At 40.0% G+C, this 17,280-nt stretch overlaps 1 protein-coding gene and 1 long non-coding RNA gene across 9 annotated transcripts; both read left to right on the top strand.

Annotated features, from left to right (window-relative positions):
• The first annotated feature begins 662 nt into the window (after positions 1 to 662).
• On the top strand, positions 663 to 5,363 carry LOC141379524 (uncharacterized). The gene is made up of 3 exons (XR_012396333.1): positions 663 to 3,054; positions 4,571 to 4,673; positions 4,821 to 5,363. It is a non-coding gene; the product is annotated as an uncharacterized lncRNA (long non-coding RNA).
• A 7,044-nt stretch (positions 5,364 to 12,407) lies between these two features.
• si:dkey-60a16.1 lies at positions 12,408 to 17,141 on the top strand. 8 transcript variants are annotated; one of them, XR_012396310.1, is made up of 5 exons: positions 12,408 to 12,679; positions 12,784 to 13,105; positions 14,331 to 14,460; positions 15,734 to 16,620; positions 16,931 to 17,141. XR_012396310.1 is itself a non-coding variant. In XM_009294546.5 (4 exons), exons 1-4 carry the CDS (start codon positions 12,667 to 12,669, stop codon positions 16,472 to 16,474), a joined length of 1,206 nt encoding a protein of 401 aa, XP_009292821.2. In that variant the 5' UTR covers positions 12,408 to 12,666; the 3' UTR covers positions 16,475 to 17,141. The 8 variants fall into 8 exon arrangements, 2 of the variants coding, with proteins under 2 accessions (XP_009292821.2, XP_003200716.3); XR_012396311.1 differs by having other exon boundaries at positions 15,734 to 16,585; XR_012396312.1 differs by having other exon boundaries at positions 15,734 to 16,544.
• Positions 17,142 to 17,280: the final 139 nt, after the last annotated feature.

The following is a 17,280-nucleotide window of genomic DNA, read 5'->3' on the forward strand; positions in this document are numbered from 1 at the left end:
GCAGTGGCACAGTAGGTAGTTCTGTCGCCTCACAGCAAGAAGGTCGCTGGGTCGAACCTCGGCTCAGTTGGCATTTCTGTGTGGAGTTTGCATGTTCTCCCTGCCTTCGTGTGGGTTTCCCCCACAGTCCAAAGACATGTGGTACAGGTGAATTGGATAGACTAAATTGTCGGTAGTGTGTGAGTGTGTTGGAGATGGGTTGCGGCTGGAAGGGCATCCGCTGCGTAAAACGTGCTGGATAAGTTTGCGGTTCATTCCGCTGTGGCGATCCCGGATTAATAAAGGGACTATATAACAAATAATATCTTTCAATTTCAAAGATTTGTTTTGTTGATTGTAATTTGTTTAAATAAATATATAGATCTGACCAAAACTTGAGTAAGATTTTACATGTAAAAAACATGCGAGTCGAAGTTTCCTCATTTTCCTGACAGAAAGGACGAGTAACTGCAATATCAGTAAATTTTGAGATAAATGCATCGACCGGGTATATTTTGTGCAGAATTTTAAAATGGACTTCCTTTGCTTCTTGGGATAACATATTTATATGGGAGAAGCCATGTTCTTTTCCAGTCAATATCTTCTGTTAACGCTGACCAATACGATTTCCCTCTTGGAGCAGTTTGATTTTTTTTTTTGTTGGAGAATTCGAAGAGTTTGTTGTTGCATTTCTTATCATATACACTAATACCTTTTAATAATAAGAAGGTTGGTTCTTTTATTTATATATGAAATATGAATTTTTGTTAGATGTATTAATTGTTTTGGGCATTTTTTTAAAAAGGTTAAATTTCTTAAATGGGATTGAAAAATGTATGAATGTTCATAAATTATTCGTTTCATTAAAAACTAGGATAGATATAATTTTGGGGCATCGCGTCAAAGCAGCACCACACAAGATTTGTGTGCATTTTTTGTCACAATTTTGTAATAAACTCATCTAAATTAGTTAATTTGATTGTTTTTGAAGTTTTTATTTTTAAATGAAATTGAATCATGTGACGCAAACTTTTTTTTGTGGATGATTTTCATTTACAGATCACTGCATGATGCATTGAGGATTCTTATGTTCACCTTAAGTCAGGACGACAGTAAGATAATTGTTCTTACAGCTATAGTTGGCGGTTCAATCTGCTGTGGTGACCCCTGATAAATAAGGGACTAAGCCGAAGGAAAACAAATGAATGATTGTTTATAACCGCTGTAGTAAATTTACAGACTGAAAAAGCCTTTAACGTTCTGAAAAGTCACAAGGTTATGGTCTAGCGCAGGGGGGTTCAAACTCAGTCCTGAAGGGCCGGTGTCCTGAAGAGTTTAGTTCCAACCCTACTCAACCACACCTGAACCAGGTAGTCAAGCTCTTAAGCTGTGGTCACACTGGGCTTTTCCTCCCATGACTTCCATTCATACGCACGCGAATGGTCAGACCGGAAACACAGGGTCATGCGTCAAGTTTTGCAGGATGCTGCGGTGCAAAGGTCAAGCTTGGTGAACTCTGACCTGCGAAATTGCATCGCTTGACTGCATGAGACCAATCGAGGGTCAAAACATGACCTTTCTGGACTGATATGTAAAATATGGAGCAATCGCTCGCTTTTTAAATGTCTAATCATCTTGTTTGATCCCGCTCCTTTTCGCAGCGCTGTACGACAGAATTTCGCAAACTCAAACTATGGTGTGACCGCAGCTTTACAAGAGAAACTTACTAGCAGGTGGTGTTGGAGCTAAACCCTGCAAGACACCAGCCCTCTAGGACCGAGTTTGGACACCCCTGGCCTAAGAAGACCCCCCACAGTTTCACACAATTTGAGCCAGTCATAAGTGTTACCCACTTACTTTCCTTCTTAGTCCCTGATTTATCAGGGGTCGGCACAGAGGAATGAACCACCAATTACTCTGTCATATGTTTTATGTGCCGGATGCCTTATCAGCCACAACCCATTGAGAGTACACTGGGTAACATCCACACACTCTCTCATTCGCACATGCTCATACACTATGGCCAGTTTAGTTTACTGGACCACGAAGGAAAATCAGAGCACCTTGAGGAAACCCACATGAACACAGAGCCTTCTAGCCCAGCCAGGACTCGAACCACCTTATTGCTTTGAGGCGACACCGCTAACATGGCATTGTTGTCTCACAGCAAGAAGGTTGCTGGTTTTTAGCCTCATCTGAGTCAGTTGGCCATTCTGTGTGGAGTTTGAATGTTCTCCTTGTGTTGGTTTCCTCCGGGTGCTCTCGTTTCCCACTCAAGTCCAAAGACATGCGCTATAGGTGATTTGTGTAGACTAAATTGTCCGTAGTGCATGTGTGTGAATTAGAGAGTATACGTGTTTCCAAGTGATGGGTTGCAGCTGGAAGGGCATCCGCTGGATAAGTTGGCGGTTCATTCCGCTGCGGCGACCGCTGATGAATAAAGGGACTAAGCCCTAAAAGAAAATGAATGAATTTTCTGGTCTCTACCATTGTCCAATTTAATTGTCACAAAAAGTCTTGATTCCTCTCGGCTTTTAGTAGAGAGATCCACCAGAAACCATTATATAAGTTTACAGATCTTACAGTAACTCCCTTTTTTTTGTTGGATTTTGAGTTCCTCTAATATCTTTCAAAGTGCTCCAAGGTCTTAGTGTAAGAAAAACAGTGACTCCAGAACCTCAGTATTGACCAAAAGAGCTTGAAGGATCCCAATTACTGCAAAAGGGTCCTGCAAGTACAGCATAGACTGTCAGTGGTTCCTCAAGGAACCCCTTCTTTGAAGGGTCGAGGCACTTAAAATACATTTTGAAGTTCCTTGAGTACTCAACAGCAGTGGCGCCTGCAGCCGTATAGCTTTACGTACTGTGCACACATTGCAAGAATCAGATGCTTTGTTTCCAGTGAGGACATCAAGAAACTTGTTCATGCTTTTATCAGCAGTAGGGTGGATTACTGTAATAGATTCCTCACTGGCCTTCCCAAAAAGACAGTCAGACAGTTGCAGATCATCCAGAACGCTGCGGACAGGATTCTGACCAGAACCAGGAAATCCGAGCACATCACACCTGTCCTCAGGTCTTTACACTGGCTCCCGGTAACCTTCAGAATAGATTTTAAAGTATTATTACTTGTCTATAAATCACTAAATGGCCTAGAACCACAATACATTACAGATATGCTCACTGAATACAAACCTAATTGATCACTCAGATTTTTAGGATCAAATAAACTAGAAATACCAAGAGTTCAGTCAAAGCAGGTTGAATCAGTCTTCGGCTACTAACAGCGCCCCCTGCTGCTGGAATCAGCTTCCAGAAATAATCAGATGTGCTCCAACATTAGGCACATTCAAATCAAGACTTAGGGTGCTTTCACATCTGTAGTTCGCTTCATTTGGTCCGGACCAAACGCAATAAATGATACATTGTTGCATCTTCTGCCGTCTTTGGGTCGTTTTCACACCACACTGCTGGCTTTGGTCCGAACCAGTTGAAACGAACCAAAATGCAGTCATCTGACAAAATCCACATCTCTCATTGGCCAGATGTTGTTGAACATATTTCCTAAACTGCTTATTGATTGGTCAGAATTCACGTGCGGGAAAATGCCAGTGAACTCCCGCAGGTAAACAAAACCTTTTACTCTGGAGGGACGACTGCGCTGGCTGATTGTGTCCCTGCTTTAGACAAACTTTACATTTTGAAAATGAAGCGCGGCCGCGGCTGGAAAACAGTGTTTAATGCATTGCTCGTCACTTCAGGAGGAGACGTGAATTAATTTAGCTAAACTGTGACATGGTCATCATGCGGAAATATCACCAACGATCCATCAGGTAATGTTTTCCCCTCTCTCTCTGTTGGTAAAGCGCTGTCAACAAATATTTTTCCTCCATATCCCATAATGCACAGCGCATCGGCCTACGACAGCTGAATTAGTCCAAAACGCGCAGTAGTTTTTGCGGTTGGACCTGTTTTAGTACGTATCATATTCTCACCACAAACGAACCGCGCCAGGGTTCGTTTGAAAGCATACCGAGACCACCTCTTCAAGCAGGTCTCGGTACGCTTGTTTGGTCCGCTTTTGGTGCACACTCGAGTACGACTGCTGCATTCTCACCTGCCCAAACGAACCGTACCAAAAGGTAAAACGAACTCTAGTGCGATTTAATCGAACTAAATAAGGCAGGTGTGAAAGCACCCTGAAAACACATCTGTTTAGCTCTGCATTTACTGAATGAGCACTGTGCTACGTCCGACAGATCACACTATTGTCTTTCTTTTATAATTATTAATAATAATTAATATTTGAATCTGTTTTTAATCATTTGAATTATTTGTTTTTTATTTTCTTATGCTTGTCTTTTTTATTTTTGTTTATGTAAAGCACTTTGAATTGCCACTGTGTATGAAATGTGTTACCGTGTGATTGTGTTGCTAAAATCACACAAAGGAGAGTAAACAATCAGATAATTACCATTTTTGGCTGAACGATCCTTTTAAAACTCCTTTTTCTTTCAGGATTGCTATCCTTTCTACAGTCTTCAGGAATATTTTTTACAATTCTGATTTCTTAAACCATCTACCCATCTCAGATAGCAGCAGATCCATGTCGGATTTTCCTAAGCGCCACGGAATTGGTCTGAATCCATTTCTCTGCAGCCCAGCACATCACACAGATATGGACTGAATCACAGGGTAAATCATTCTGTGCTCTAAACGGAAAAACACAGTGTAAGATCGCTACTATATACGTTGAGAAATGAGCTTTTACAGTATTTTAGTAAAAAAAAAAAAAACACCAGCAGCGAATTTATATTCAACACCAAATCCTGTCACTTGCAGGTTTGAATCTCCCCGTCAACACTACAGACCTGAAGCTTTGCCCTCAAGCAGCATATTCCCGGAATATTGCATAAACTGCTATATTTGTGAAATGACAGCTGTTAATGGTGTGATATGTGTGCATGGTAGAGAGGCAGATCGACTCTGGGGATGGATCGGCCTGTTCAGCATGAGCAGGATGTGAAAGGACCTCCCCCAGCACCAGTGGCAGCAGCTCAAGCACAGAAACTGGGTCAGACGAGGAAAAGCACACACACACACACACATATTCAGGCAGGCAGGCTGAGCTCCAGAGTGATGCTGTGACACTGCTGGGTTTTCTTCACAATAGAAAGAGAACACATTCTAATACAAAATAGCAAGTGATGGAAAGTCTTACCATTTCAAGGACACACGTTTGATGGAATGAAATTCTGAAGACAGCCATCCTCTACCAATTAGTTCTGTTGCTATTTAAAGTGTGTTTGAAATCTAAATTTAAATGTTTATTTTGCTAGCTAACATCGTTATTCTTAAGGTGAATAAATAATCCTTGTTGACGTCAACCTGAGACTGCATGTTAATACCCTCTCTTACCGTTAGTTTGCTATGAGGGAATGATCCATAAAAGTTGCACCTATATTCTATTTCAATTAAATTTCAAATCACCTTTTTCTGTATGGCGCTTTTACAAAGTAAATTGTGTCAAAGCAGTTTAGCACGACCATTTCTCCTATGGCCAAACGTCTTGTGCAGAGCTGCAGTCTAGGCGCTGGAGAAGCTGGATGTCAGCGAGACTCATCTGTCCACGGAGCACCTCAGGAATCGGTCTCATGCTCTCCACTCCTCCCTCACCACCACAGCAGCTGCTCAGGATACGGCCTGGTCCAGGATTATGGAAACCTTAGGATCATCACGTCGCTGGTCTTGGATCACATCAGTGGCACTGCATAGTCTCTGAGGGCCTCGGGATGAGTATCTCCTGGTGACAATAGAGAATAAAGAGAATAATTAGCGTAGCTGCTGTTCATAGTGTATATAAGCAAGATGCAGAAACCTGTGTGAGGCACATTCATGCATCATACCATTATGTGATGCATTGAGATTATACTTTACTAAACAGATAGGTCTTTAATCTAGTTTTGAACTAAGAGAGGAAGGCTATTCCATAGTTTAGGAGCCATAAATGAGAAGGCTCGACCTCCTTTAGTTGACTTTGCTGTTCTAGGTACTACCAGAAGCCCTGAGTTTTAAGATCTTAAAGAGCAGCTTGGATTGTAGCAAGACAAAAGGTTGGTTAGATAAACAGGAGCTAGATTATTTAAAGCTTTATAGGTAAGAAGCATTATTTTATAATCAATACAAATTAGTTGGAAGAACATGAAGATACTGAACTTCAGGTTAATGCAGACTATCACAAAACCATTATTAAGTGTCATTGTAATACAAATTTCATCTGAAAGCTGAATAAATAAGCTTTCCATTGATGTTAATGATCTTAAGCTAGGATACAGCTATTTTAAAATCTCGAATCTGAGGGTAGGAAAACATTTAATACTTTAAAAAAAATGCCTTCAAAGTTGTCCAAATTAAGTACTTCACAATGTAAATTACTAATCAGGAATCAAGTCTTGAGATAGGTTAATATTTTGTAATTTCTACATATGTAAAAAAACCACCTGTTGCTTTGTGTTAGAGAAAATGTGGTAAATTAGAGATCATACCCACATTTTTGGGGGACTGCTCTAAGATTCAAGAATTTAGAATTTTTTTAAAAAAGAAATAGATCCCGGATAGCATACGAATGTCGGCCACTTATGCAGCACTGGTGGTCTTCCTTTGGCCCAGACATAATGAATGTAAGCCGGAAGCTACCCACGTGTACATTTGCAAAAGGAGGCAAAAGATTCAAATTCATATATGGGCCATTTAAAGCAAAGATTTGGCACTTATGGCAAAATGAAATCTGATTATACATCAGATTTGTATAATATTCAACTTCTATTAACCCCAGGAGTTTCCCCATCATGGCCACATTAGCAGCACAAGATGGCAGCCATCCTTTAATAACAAAACATGTCTCGAGCTGAAGCTGGCACAGGCCCAAACTGCACTTAGAACAAGACACGGTGTCGCTGAAATGTATATAGGGGTACATTTTCAGAATGAGCCTATCTTGAAGGATCCTACAATTCACAGGTGTGTGTGTTTTGGGTCTAGAATAATAATGTCTGCTTCCCTCAATGTTATGAATTTATGTAAAAATAAATAAATAAATAAACATTTTTATTATGTTCACCTGTTCCTTGTTTAGTTTCTTGTTGTCCCAGTGTATGTAATGCCCTTACTATTGCTCATTTCCCATACTAGCTAGTTTAGTTTTGTTAGTCTGCTCAAATAAACACAGCTGCTGCTAGATCCTCACATTACTTTCCCTACCACTACACACTACTCTTACTACTAACCTTTTTTTTTTTTGCATAAAATTAATTTACATTTTGAAATTTTTGTGGCACTTTTGTAGTATAGCTACTGCACCAACACAATCTCACGGCAATTCGTAACCTTTTTATTTAGTGGCTAATTCGTATGAATTCGTACGATCTAATTCGTACAATTTAGTAAGATTTGCTTATCCCCCAATCACGGCCAACCGTTAGGGGTGGGGTTAGGTGCCACGCCTCCTTTTTAAAATCGTACTATTTCGTACGACTGAACTCGTACGAATTCGTACGAATTAGCCACTAAACTGGCAAAATGTAAAATACTTATGTTTTCTCGTGAGATCAGGCTGACTGCACAAACCAAAACCAAAGTCTGATAGCCACAATGCAATATAAACATTGGAGAGGAGAGCGCTAATTGAACTTGCTGCATTATATACAGCGGAAGTCAGAATTATTAGCCCCCTTTGAATTTTCCTTTCTTTTTTTAAATATTTCCCAAAGGATGTTTAACAGGGCAAGGAAATTTTCACAGTATGTCTGATAATATTTTTTCTTCTGGAGAAAGTCTTATTTGTTTTATTTCGGCTAGAATAAAAGCAGTTTTTAATTTATTAAGAACCATTTTAAGGTCAAAATTATTTGCCCCTTTAAGCTGTATTTTTTTCGACAGTCTACAGAACAAATTATTGTTTTACAATAACTTACCTAATTAATTACCCTAACCTGCCTAGTTAACCCTAGTTAAGCCTTTAAATGTCACTTTAAGCTGTAAAGAAGTGTCCTGAAAAACATCTAGTCAAATATTATTTACTGTCATCATGGCAAAGATAAAATAAATCAGTTATTAGAAATGATTTATTAAAACTATTATGTTTAGAAATGTTTTGAACAAAATCTGCTCTCCTTTAAACAGAAATTGGTGAGACAGTAAACAGGGGGGCTTATAATTCTTACTTCAACTGTATATATTTTTTCCAATCTTCTGATGTATTTCCTGTAACGTTTTGTAATGTATCTTCGCTCGATTTGAATAATATTCAACTTCCTGTTAACCCCAGGAGTTTCCCCATCATGGACACATTTCAAACGGCAGCACAAGATGGCAGCCATCCTTTAATAACAAAACATGTCTCGAGCTGAAGCTGGCACAGGCCCAAACTGCATTTAGAGCAAGGCACGGTGTCGCTGATTGCATTTTTCCTAATTAAGCCTCGTCTGACCTTGGCAGAGGCAAATCATTAGATTCTCATTTTAATAATCACACCGCAGCGGTTATATTCCACTGGGTCTCTGACGGCACTGGAGCAGTCTTTAAGCTCTTCTTAATTTTCTTGTTTACAAGAAGGACTCGACGTTATAGCAAGCGTAAGTAATTGTGTTGGTGGATATGATGACATAAATGACTCTCTAATTTAGGCCCACAGTGTATGTTAGCAGAACAGAAACCCTTTGACTGTAATGTTTTGGTTAGCATTTGTTTTTCAGATGTATGTTGTTCGGTTTCTGCAGAGGATGGCGATTGACGATAGCGTAATCATAGAATTACCTGATCATTATTAATTAGGTAATAACTTGATGATCTTTAGTTGTGCTAATGAGTGGTTGCCTAGCAGCCAACCTTACTCATGCAAGCCACTATTCAAGGCAAGGATCTGTTTTAACCGTAATTGAAAAGCAAATCTGAAACATTGCGGAAATTCACACAGGAGAGGAGAGTTGTTTAATTATAGAATCAAGACCTGTGTGGAGCTAAAACCGGAGTGTTTGAAAGTAATACATGTGTCAATTTGCATAATCGTTCAGAATATTTACGACTGATTTATTCTGAACATACTGTATGTAAAAAGAGTTCTTCTGAGGTTTTTATATAGCAGATATTAAGGCGAAGACAAAATGTCTAGCCCTCAAGTGATATTTAAATTCTTTTTCAAACATTTCCCAAGTGCTTTTCAACAGATTTTTCCAGCGCTTTTTAAACCATTCTAGGTTAATTAAGTAATTTACTTTAGATTTCCCATGAAGCCATAATATTTTACAATGTATTTTCCAAGATATTTACCTTAAATTTGACATCTTTTACAAGATGTGTGCCTTCGGTGTCTCCAGAATGTGTCTGTAAAGTTTCAGCTCTAAATACCCATCAGATAATTAATTGTAGCCTCCAGAATCTGCCCATTTTGGTGTCTGAGTATAGTGTGGCTGTTTTTGTAGCCTGTCGCTTTAAGGCTGATTAAACTTCTGTGTCAAGCACACACGTATACTACGGTGCAGCCTACGAGTTGACGCATAGCCCTACGCCGTGGTCATTGGCGTCGCTGACGTGCACCTCTGAAAAAATTTAACTACACGTCGCAACGATGCGTAGCGCAAGCTCTGTGATTGGTCGGCTTGGTATCACTGACGAGTCTGGGCGGGACAGAGAGCCGCACGAGCAGTGCAAACTCGATGGAGCGATTGTTTACAAGTGTGAAGTCTATACCTGTCAACATTGGAATGTGAAAATAAGGGATATGCCCATCATAATAAGGGACTCACGTTTTAAAAAACTCACGTTTTAGAGCATGGGGCGACCCCTGGTGGTTCAGCGGTATAGGGAGGCTCGGCTGTTTAGAGAGAGACTGAAAATAAGGGAGAAACACGGGAAAATACCTTTACGGGATGATAGCGGGATAGAACAGTAAAAATACAGGAGAATCCCGGGAAAAACAGGAGGCTTGACAGGTATGGTAGAGTCCTGTGAAGGAGCTCCGGATGGAAAGTTTTGTTTTGTGTTTACCTCATAGTTAAAGTTGTTGCACGTCTGCCGGTTCCTGTCTCAAAATGAGTGAGTTTGAGCCACTTGTACATTCAAGAAGTGTTCAGGAAAAACAAAACACCAGCGAAGAAACTCGACACAGAGGAACATAAACACCTCACTGCCAACTATAGACTATATTTCGGAAGTGTTAATGCAGACCAACAGAGACAGCAGCTGCGTCCGAAACCGCCTACTACTCAGTAGGTACTGCATTTGAATTTAAACGTACTACTCGGCCGTTAGAAAAGTACGTTCTATCCAGTATGAATGTAAAAAGTATGAATGGAATTTGGACGTACTACATCCGCCATTTTGTCATGGCCACGTGACCTACCAGCATCAGTTGCATCGCTTAACTTCCATTCATGAATTCGCTCGCGGGGCATCATGGGATAGCGCAGTATGCATGGGATGCGCACTCCTGAATCTCGCCGGAAGTAGTAAGTCATTCGGGTATTTCTCGTATACTTATTTTCGAATTCTATGAATTCGGACATACTACTCGGCTCGCATACTGATTTTGGCGTACTATATAGTATGGAAGTATGCGGTTTCGGACGCAGCCAGCGCGTTGAAGTATGAATGTACAGCGTTGCATGCGCCGTGGGTTACGCCGGTCACTTGACGCAAAAGTATAAACCAGGCTTTAAATGTAAATGTGCTGCTTCTCCCTGTCTATTGTTCCCACGTGCGTGTCTGCTTCTCATCATGCGTTACCTCAGATAAACAGCAGTCAGTGATAGTCAGACATGAATTAAGCTGAAATAAAGCTCATCAAAAATAGCAAGTAAGTTTATTTCATGTATTTGTGGTGGAGTCTATTCAAGCCTTTCTGAAATGATGAGTCTCACACAAATGCCATTTGCAGTACACACACAAATGTTAGTGTTTACTGACACCTTGCGGCTGTGGTGATTATAGCGGTTAAGAATTAAATAGCAATTTTACTTTATTATATTACAAACGTTCTTTTTTTAAAACGTTTAAAACTTATAAAAATCACAGAGAGTTGGCACAAATATTTGAATCCCAGTTTATTGGCAAAAAATGTTCTGTGACCGTGTGTAAACATGCTATTGTAGAAACATGGTGCCTGTCAATCAATTCAGTGAGCAGGGAAAATTGCATTTCTACAGCACGTTGCAATAGGCCTCAAAATCTCTAGGATTTGGGTCCTATTTTATGGTCAGGAAATTTTTTAAAAAGACTTGTTGTGTTTATATCACTCCAATATGACTGTGGACAGACTATATCTGCACACAGTCCTTTCCAAACAGCCTACAAACGTTGATTTTCATCATTAAAGTGCAATTTGAAGGCTTACCTACAGGTTAACTATGCAAGTTAATTAGTCAAGATGCTAGACGTTTTGATGTCTGTAACTAGAATTTTACAGGGGCTAATAATATTGACTGTTTGTACTTTATTTTTTATATATTATTATACCACCCAAAAAGTGCACCTATGGTGAAAAAAAAACGTTTCAAGCTGTTTGGACACACATATGTGTTGGTATAGTGTATAGACCGTCATATTGGGGTGATATAGACACACCCAGTCCTTTTTTTTTCAATTTAACAATATAAAACGGTGGACCAATTGGATCGGTTTTCAGGCCGACCGCAACTTGATGTAGGAGTGCGGTCCCCCTGCCCAGCGAATTGATTGACAGCTGCGTATTAACATGTCCCGGTAGTCACGTGTATAATCATATCAACAAGACGGGACGTGCGCAAAATAAAAGGTCTGTTCAGTTTGCTAGGATCATTAATCATCATCAAATGTGATCAAGAGTGAGTTTCACAAGTTTGAAATGTTTCAAAACAGTGCACGTGTGTAATGAATTACAGCGATTTAAAGGTTTTAGCTGGTCATCTCCCAGCCTGACCAGCTAAGACCAGGCTGGAAATGGCTGGAAACCATCCTGGAAGTGGCCAAAACCCCTCTGAGACCAGCCTGGTCGACCAGCTAAAACCAGCCTAGGCTGGTTTAAGCTGTTTTTTTCAGTATGGATATTGTACTATTTATCCTGCCCTTTCTCTAAAGCTGCTTTGAAGCCACTATTAGACACACGTGCTACAGAAATAAAGATGACTTGACATTTTTCAATCTGCTGTTCAAAAACGGTAAAAGATATTGGTAAAAATCAGCTTGCTGTTTTTGTGTAACGCAGAACATGACACAATGCTAACTTTTAAGCAGTACTGCCATCTTGTGGGGTTTCACAGCATAATTTTAAATATAACCCAGCAAATATTACTTTCTCCTGATGGAGTAAGAGGAAAATAGTACAGAAGAGGGCAGTAATGATACAAACAGGATGCCAGCTGCCGTTAAAACCTAAAGAAGAAGATGAAGAAGGACACTAGTTTACTTCCGCCGATCGTACTAAATGTGTTAATGCTTCATGTCAAAGACCATAGAATACCTTAAAGGGACTTTGTTCATTTAGTAAAGCGTGTTTATGTTCGCGTCGAGTACATAACCATGACGTGTAAGCGTTCGAAAACGACGTTTCAAAGACGGGAGCGCAGTAGCAAGTTCCACTGCTGTGTCCCGCAATGTACAGCATCTTCCAAGTTCAACTCAGTCCTCAGTTTCCACACGTTTCCCAAAGACAAAGATGCGCAGGAGAGGTGGGTGGTTAATATTCGACGGGACAATTTTAAAGTTACCCCAAAGAAACGGGTGTGTAGCCGACATTTCAAATGCAGCGACCTGATCGAGCCTTTAACTTCAGTTGGACACAGGCGTTTGGAGAAAGGAGCCATCCCGGTGCTTTTTCACTGGAACAACTTCACCGCCCCAGCCGAACAGCCTGCAGTTTTGGAAAGGATAAAAACAGACCAACTGCATAGTGATGATGATGACCCTTCTATGGATGCGATTGCTCACACTTCTCACCTTGATTCCATCCCCACCTCTGCAGCTCGAGACCACACTGAGGATCTACTTGTGGAAATTGCGAGTCTCCGAAAACACATAGAGGAGATTTCCCTGAGCAGCAGGTTTTGTTTGGAGAGGTTCGCCGCATCCGATGATGACATTAGGTTTTACACCAGGTAGGCTGACGATGTCAACAGTACGGTTTTGACATACTTTCTCCATCATATAACAATAAAAAATAAACAATTGTTTCAGTCTTAACACAATATATCCCCATAGAGGGAAATATTATTGGAATAAAAAAAATTATTGATATTAATTGGAATGCTACCTGGTCAATACCCATTAAATTTAGCCTTTTTTAAATAAAGTTAAAGGAGTGGACTTTAAAATACTTCACAAAATGAATCCTTGTAAATTACTTTATATAAATTCATGAATATTAATAATGCTTGCACATTTTGTAATATACATGAGGATTAGCTATCTTTTGTATAACTGTGATGTCTCTTAAATTTTGGAATGATGCTAGAGACGTGCTATTTGGGCAAAGAAATGTTAATGACAGGCTCTCTTTAAAACATGTAATTTGCACTTTTTCCACACACAAAAAGAACATTCGAGTCTGTTGTTAACTTCTACATCTTACAAGGTAAATATGTTATTCATGAACAGAAATTTGCAAAATTTACACCAAAATGTAATATCTTTTTATTAGAAATGGAAACTTTGAAAAAGTCTCTAATGCAAATTAAAAACAAAATATTTGATTTAATGTTAGATTTCATGATTTTTCTCTGGTACTGATCCCCCGCTGTAGTCTGATTGTATACTAAGTTATTATTTTTGTTTCTATGTATATAAGTATTTTTCAATACTTTTTTTTTTCAATACTTTTTTTTCCTCAGATATATCTGCTTATAGGGCGGCAGAAAAGAGGACCGCGACACCTCACTTGTGACATAACCGGTCACTTTCGTTTTCACATTGGGATTGAGGGCAGCGTAATCGTCCTCAGCCTAGAGCGGCAGTTCAGCTTGCTCCGGCCCTGACCATAAGCTTTTATTTCAGTATGTTGATGTACTTCCAACTGGAACTAAATATAGTGTGGGATCGGGGCTTTCTTTTTGCACATTATTCCCTCGTAGCAAAACTAACAGTAAGAGAGGCGTGGTTAAGAATAATTTAGCTGAAGCAATCAAACTGAAGTCAACAGGGAAGGGCTGCCACTCCAAATGTGAAAGCAAACAGTCAGACTTCGATTGAGGATTAACAAAACAAACCTTTTGGATTAACTTGTATGGATTAATTGTTCACCATAACAATGTGCGCTAGCAAATTACGGTAAATTTTGATTTCACACAACTTTCTCAAGACTGTCGATATTAATATGTTCCACAGGTTTGCGACTCTTGCCCACCTAATGGCCTTTTGGAGGTTGGTTGAGCCAGCAGCTGGCAAGGTTGTGCAAATGAGCAGAGCACGGGCTGCCGCCAACATAGATGAGCTCCCTCACACTGCCGGTGCAACGGTAAATGTATTAATCTGCATTTAAATCAGTTGATATTAGGGCTGCACAATATATCGCTTCAACATCGATATCGCAATGTGCCCATCCACATTACATTGCCGGATCTGCAATGTACACTACCTGACAAAAGTCTTGTCGCCTATTCAAGTTTTAGGAACGGCAAATAATAATTCAACTTCTAGTTGATCATTTGGTAACAGAAGGGACTAATATGAAAGGCAAAGGCCTCTAGATTACGCCTATTTTATCAAAATAAGACACAATCATGCTTTGATTTTTAATTAGTTAATTAGGACAGTAAGATCTGACTTTGCTTAGACAAAAGTCTTGTCACTGAACAGAAACTATGTACAGTATAGAACAGTGGTTCTCAAACTGTGGCACGCAGTCTTCCTTCTAGTGGTACACGGAGGAATGAAATATGTCATTTACATGCTACATATATTTCAAAATTGTATAGAAATATCTATAAACTATCTATAAAATATCTATTAAATAACAAAAAACTAATCTTATAAGTGGTCAGGAACTTATAAATAAATAACTCATGAAAGAATAAAGTTACGGTTAAACCAAGCACACCATTGTTTTTCTTGGGAAATTCCTAATACGTTTGATGCGTCACATGACCCTCTTCCTACTGAAAAAACAAAAGTTGGATCCAAGATGGCCGACTTTAAAATGGCCACCATGGTCACCACCCATCTTGAAAAGTTTGCCCCCTCACATATACTAATGTGCCACAAACAGAACATTGTTATCACCAACCATTCCCATTTTATTAAGGTGTGTCCATATAAATGGCCCACCCTGTACAATAACTTGCCTAATTACCCTAACCTGCCTAGTTACCCTAATTAACCTGGTTAAGCCTTTAAATGTCACTTTAAGCTGTATAGAAGTGTCCTGAAAAAATCTCACTTCAACTGCAGTAACAAAATACAAAACATAGCTCGTCGACATATAGTGCTGTAGCACTTCAGGGCGTCCCGAGTTCGAATCCCGGCTTAAGGACATTTCCCGTCCTCAACCCCTCTCCCTCTCCCACTTCGCTTCCTGTCTAAAATAATGTCCTATCCACTTAATAAAGGCCAAAACTAAATCTTTAAAAAAAAGTATTTTAAATAGCCACTTAAGAGCTGAAATGAGCTGTCCACGCATGTGGCCACTAAGCCCTAGGAGGTTAAGATAATGCATTGTTATTTTACAGTCAAACCTTCTTTGCCTTTGTACCTAGTTCTGACTTTGTAACTGATTTGTCTTATTTTCACAGTCTCTTCAACCCATTGATGAGTTTTTCCTGTTCATGACCTTCCTATCATTGGGCCTGATGCAGAGGGATTTGGCCCACAGATTCAGAATCCACCAATCCGCTGTGAGCCGCATCATCAACACATGGGCTACATTTCTGGATATGGTCCTCAGAGCTGTGGACATTTGGCTGGACAAGAAGACAGTCAAAGCTCACATGCCTGCCGTTTTCCAGCATTACACTGACACCCAGGTGATTTTGTACTGTGCTGAACTGCGTTGCCAGATACCAAACCCTCATCGGAGTCACTTACTTTCTACCTACAAACCTCAGTGGAATTTTAAAGGGTTGATTGGGATGGCTCCTCACGGGGCTGTAACATTCGTTTCATCCCTTTACAAGGGCACCATCAGTGATCCAGAGATTGTAAAGCACTCTGGTGTCGAGGCTCTTGTAAATCCAAAAATGGCAATAATGGTGGATGAGGGTTTCCTGGTTGAAAACTGTGTGTCCTGCAAAGTCCACACACCTAGCATCCTGCCAAACAGGGCACAAATGTCTGGGTCAGAGGTCAGGAAAATGCAGTCCCTTGCAAAATTGAGACTCCATGTTGAGCAGCTAATTGGAAGGGTGAAGGAGAACAAGATATTTAGCACGGTAATCCCTCTTTCACTTACTGGCAGCGTCAATCAACTGTACTCGGTTGTCTGTCATTTGGTCAACTACCAAAATGGACCCTTAGTTACTGGCCTGACTAGATGAAGGATTATAGAAATGGATGGTCTCTAAATGTATTTAGCTACTGTCATCACTTGAGTTGAATAATTTTCTTGTTTTATACCCTGCAGAAAAATCCAGTTTAAACCAGCCTAGGCTGGTTGGCTGGTTTTAGCTGGTCGACCAGGCTGGTTTTAGAGGGGTTTTGGCCATTTCCAGGCTGGTTTCCAGCCATTTTCAGCCTGGTCTTAGCTGGTCAGGCTGGAAACTGACCAGCTAAATCCAGCTAAAACCAGCTTGACCAGCCTGGTTTAAGCTGGACATAGCTGGTTTTGGCTGGGCTCCCAGCCTGGCTAGGCTGGTCAAGCTGGTTTTAACTGGTCAGCTTCCAGCCTGACTAGCTAAGACCAGGCTGGAAATGGCTGGAAACCAGCCTGGAAAAGGCCAAAACCCCTCTAAAACCAGCCTGGTCGACCAGCTAAAACCAGCCAACCAGCCTAGGCTGGTTTAAGCTGGATTTTTCAGTAGTTCAGGGAAAGCTTTTTTTTGTTTTTCATTGTACATAATTTGACAATTTTCACGTATAAGTTGTGAAAAAAAAAAAGACTTTATTTGGATGACCAGAAATAAAAAGCCATGTTTGTTTTACTGTTTATGAGGGCTGTGCAATATGAAGATATCATATGAACAAAATAAAAAAACAGTTTCATATCATGCTCTGTCGTTTCTATCATGACCATGCACAAAATACATCGATTACGATAATACGTTTTCGTAATTTATATGTCCGCAATATTATATGCCATTATGGGGACGCTGGCGGAAACTTGAATAAGAGCCTGCAATCGTGT

The sequence above is a fragment of the Danio rerio genome, chromosome 20, assembly GCF_049306965.1.
Source record: "Danio rerio strain Tuebingen ecotype United States chromosome 20, GRCz12tu, whole genome shotgun sequence".
In the NCBI taxonomy this organism is placed as follows: Eukaryota; Metazoa; Chordata; class Actinopteri; order Cypriniformes; family Danionidae; genus Danio; species Danio rerio.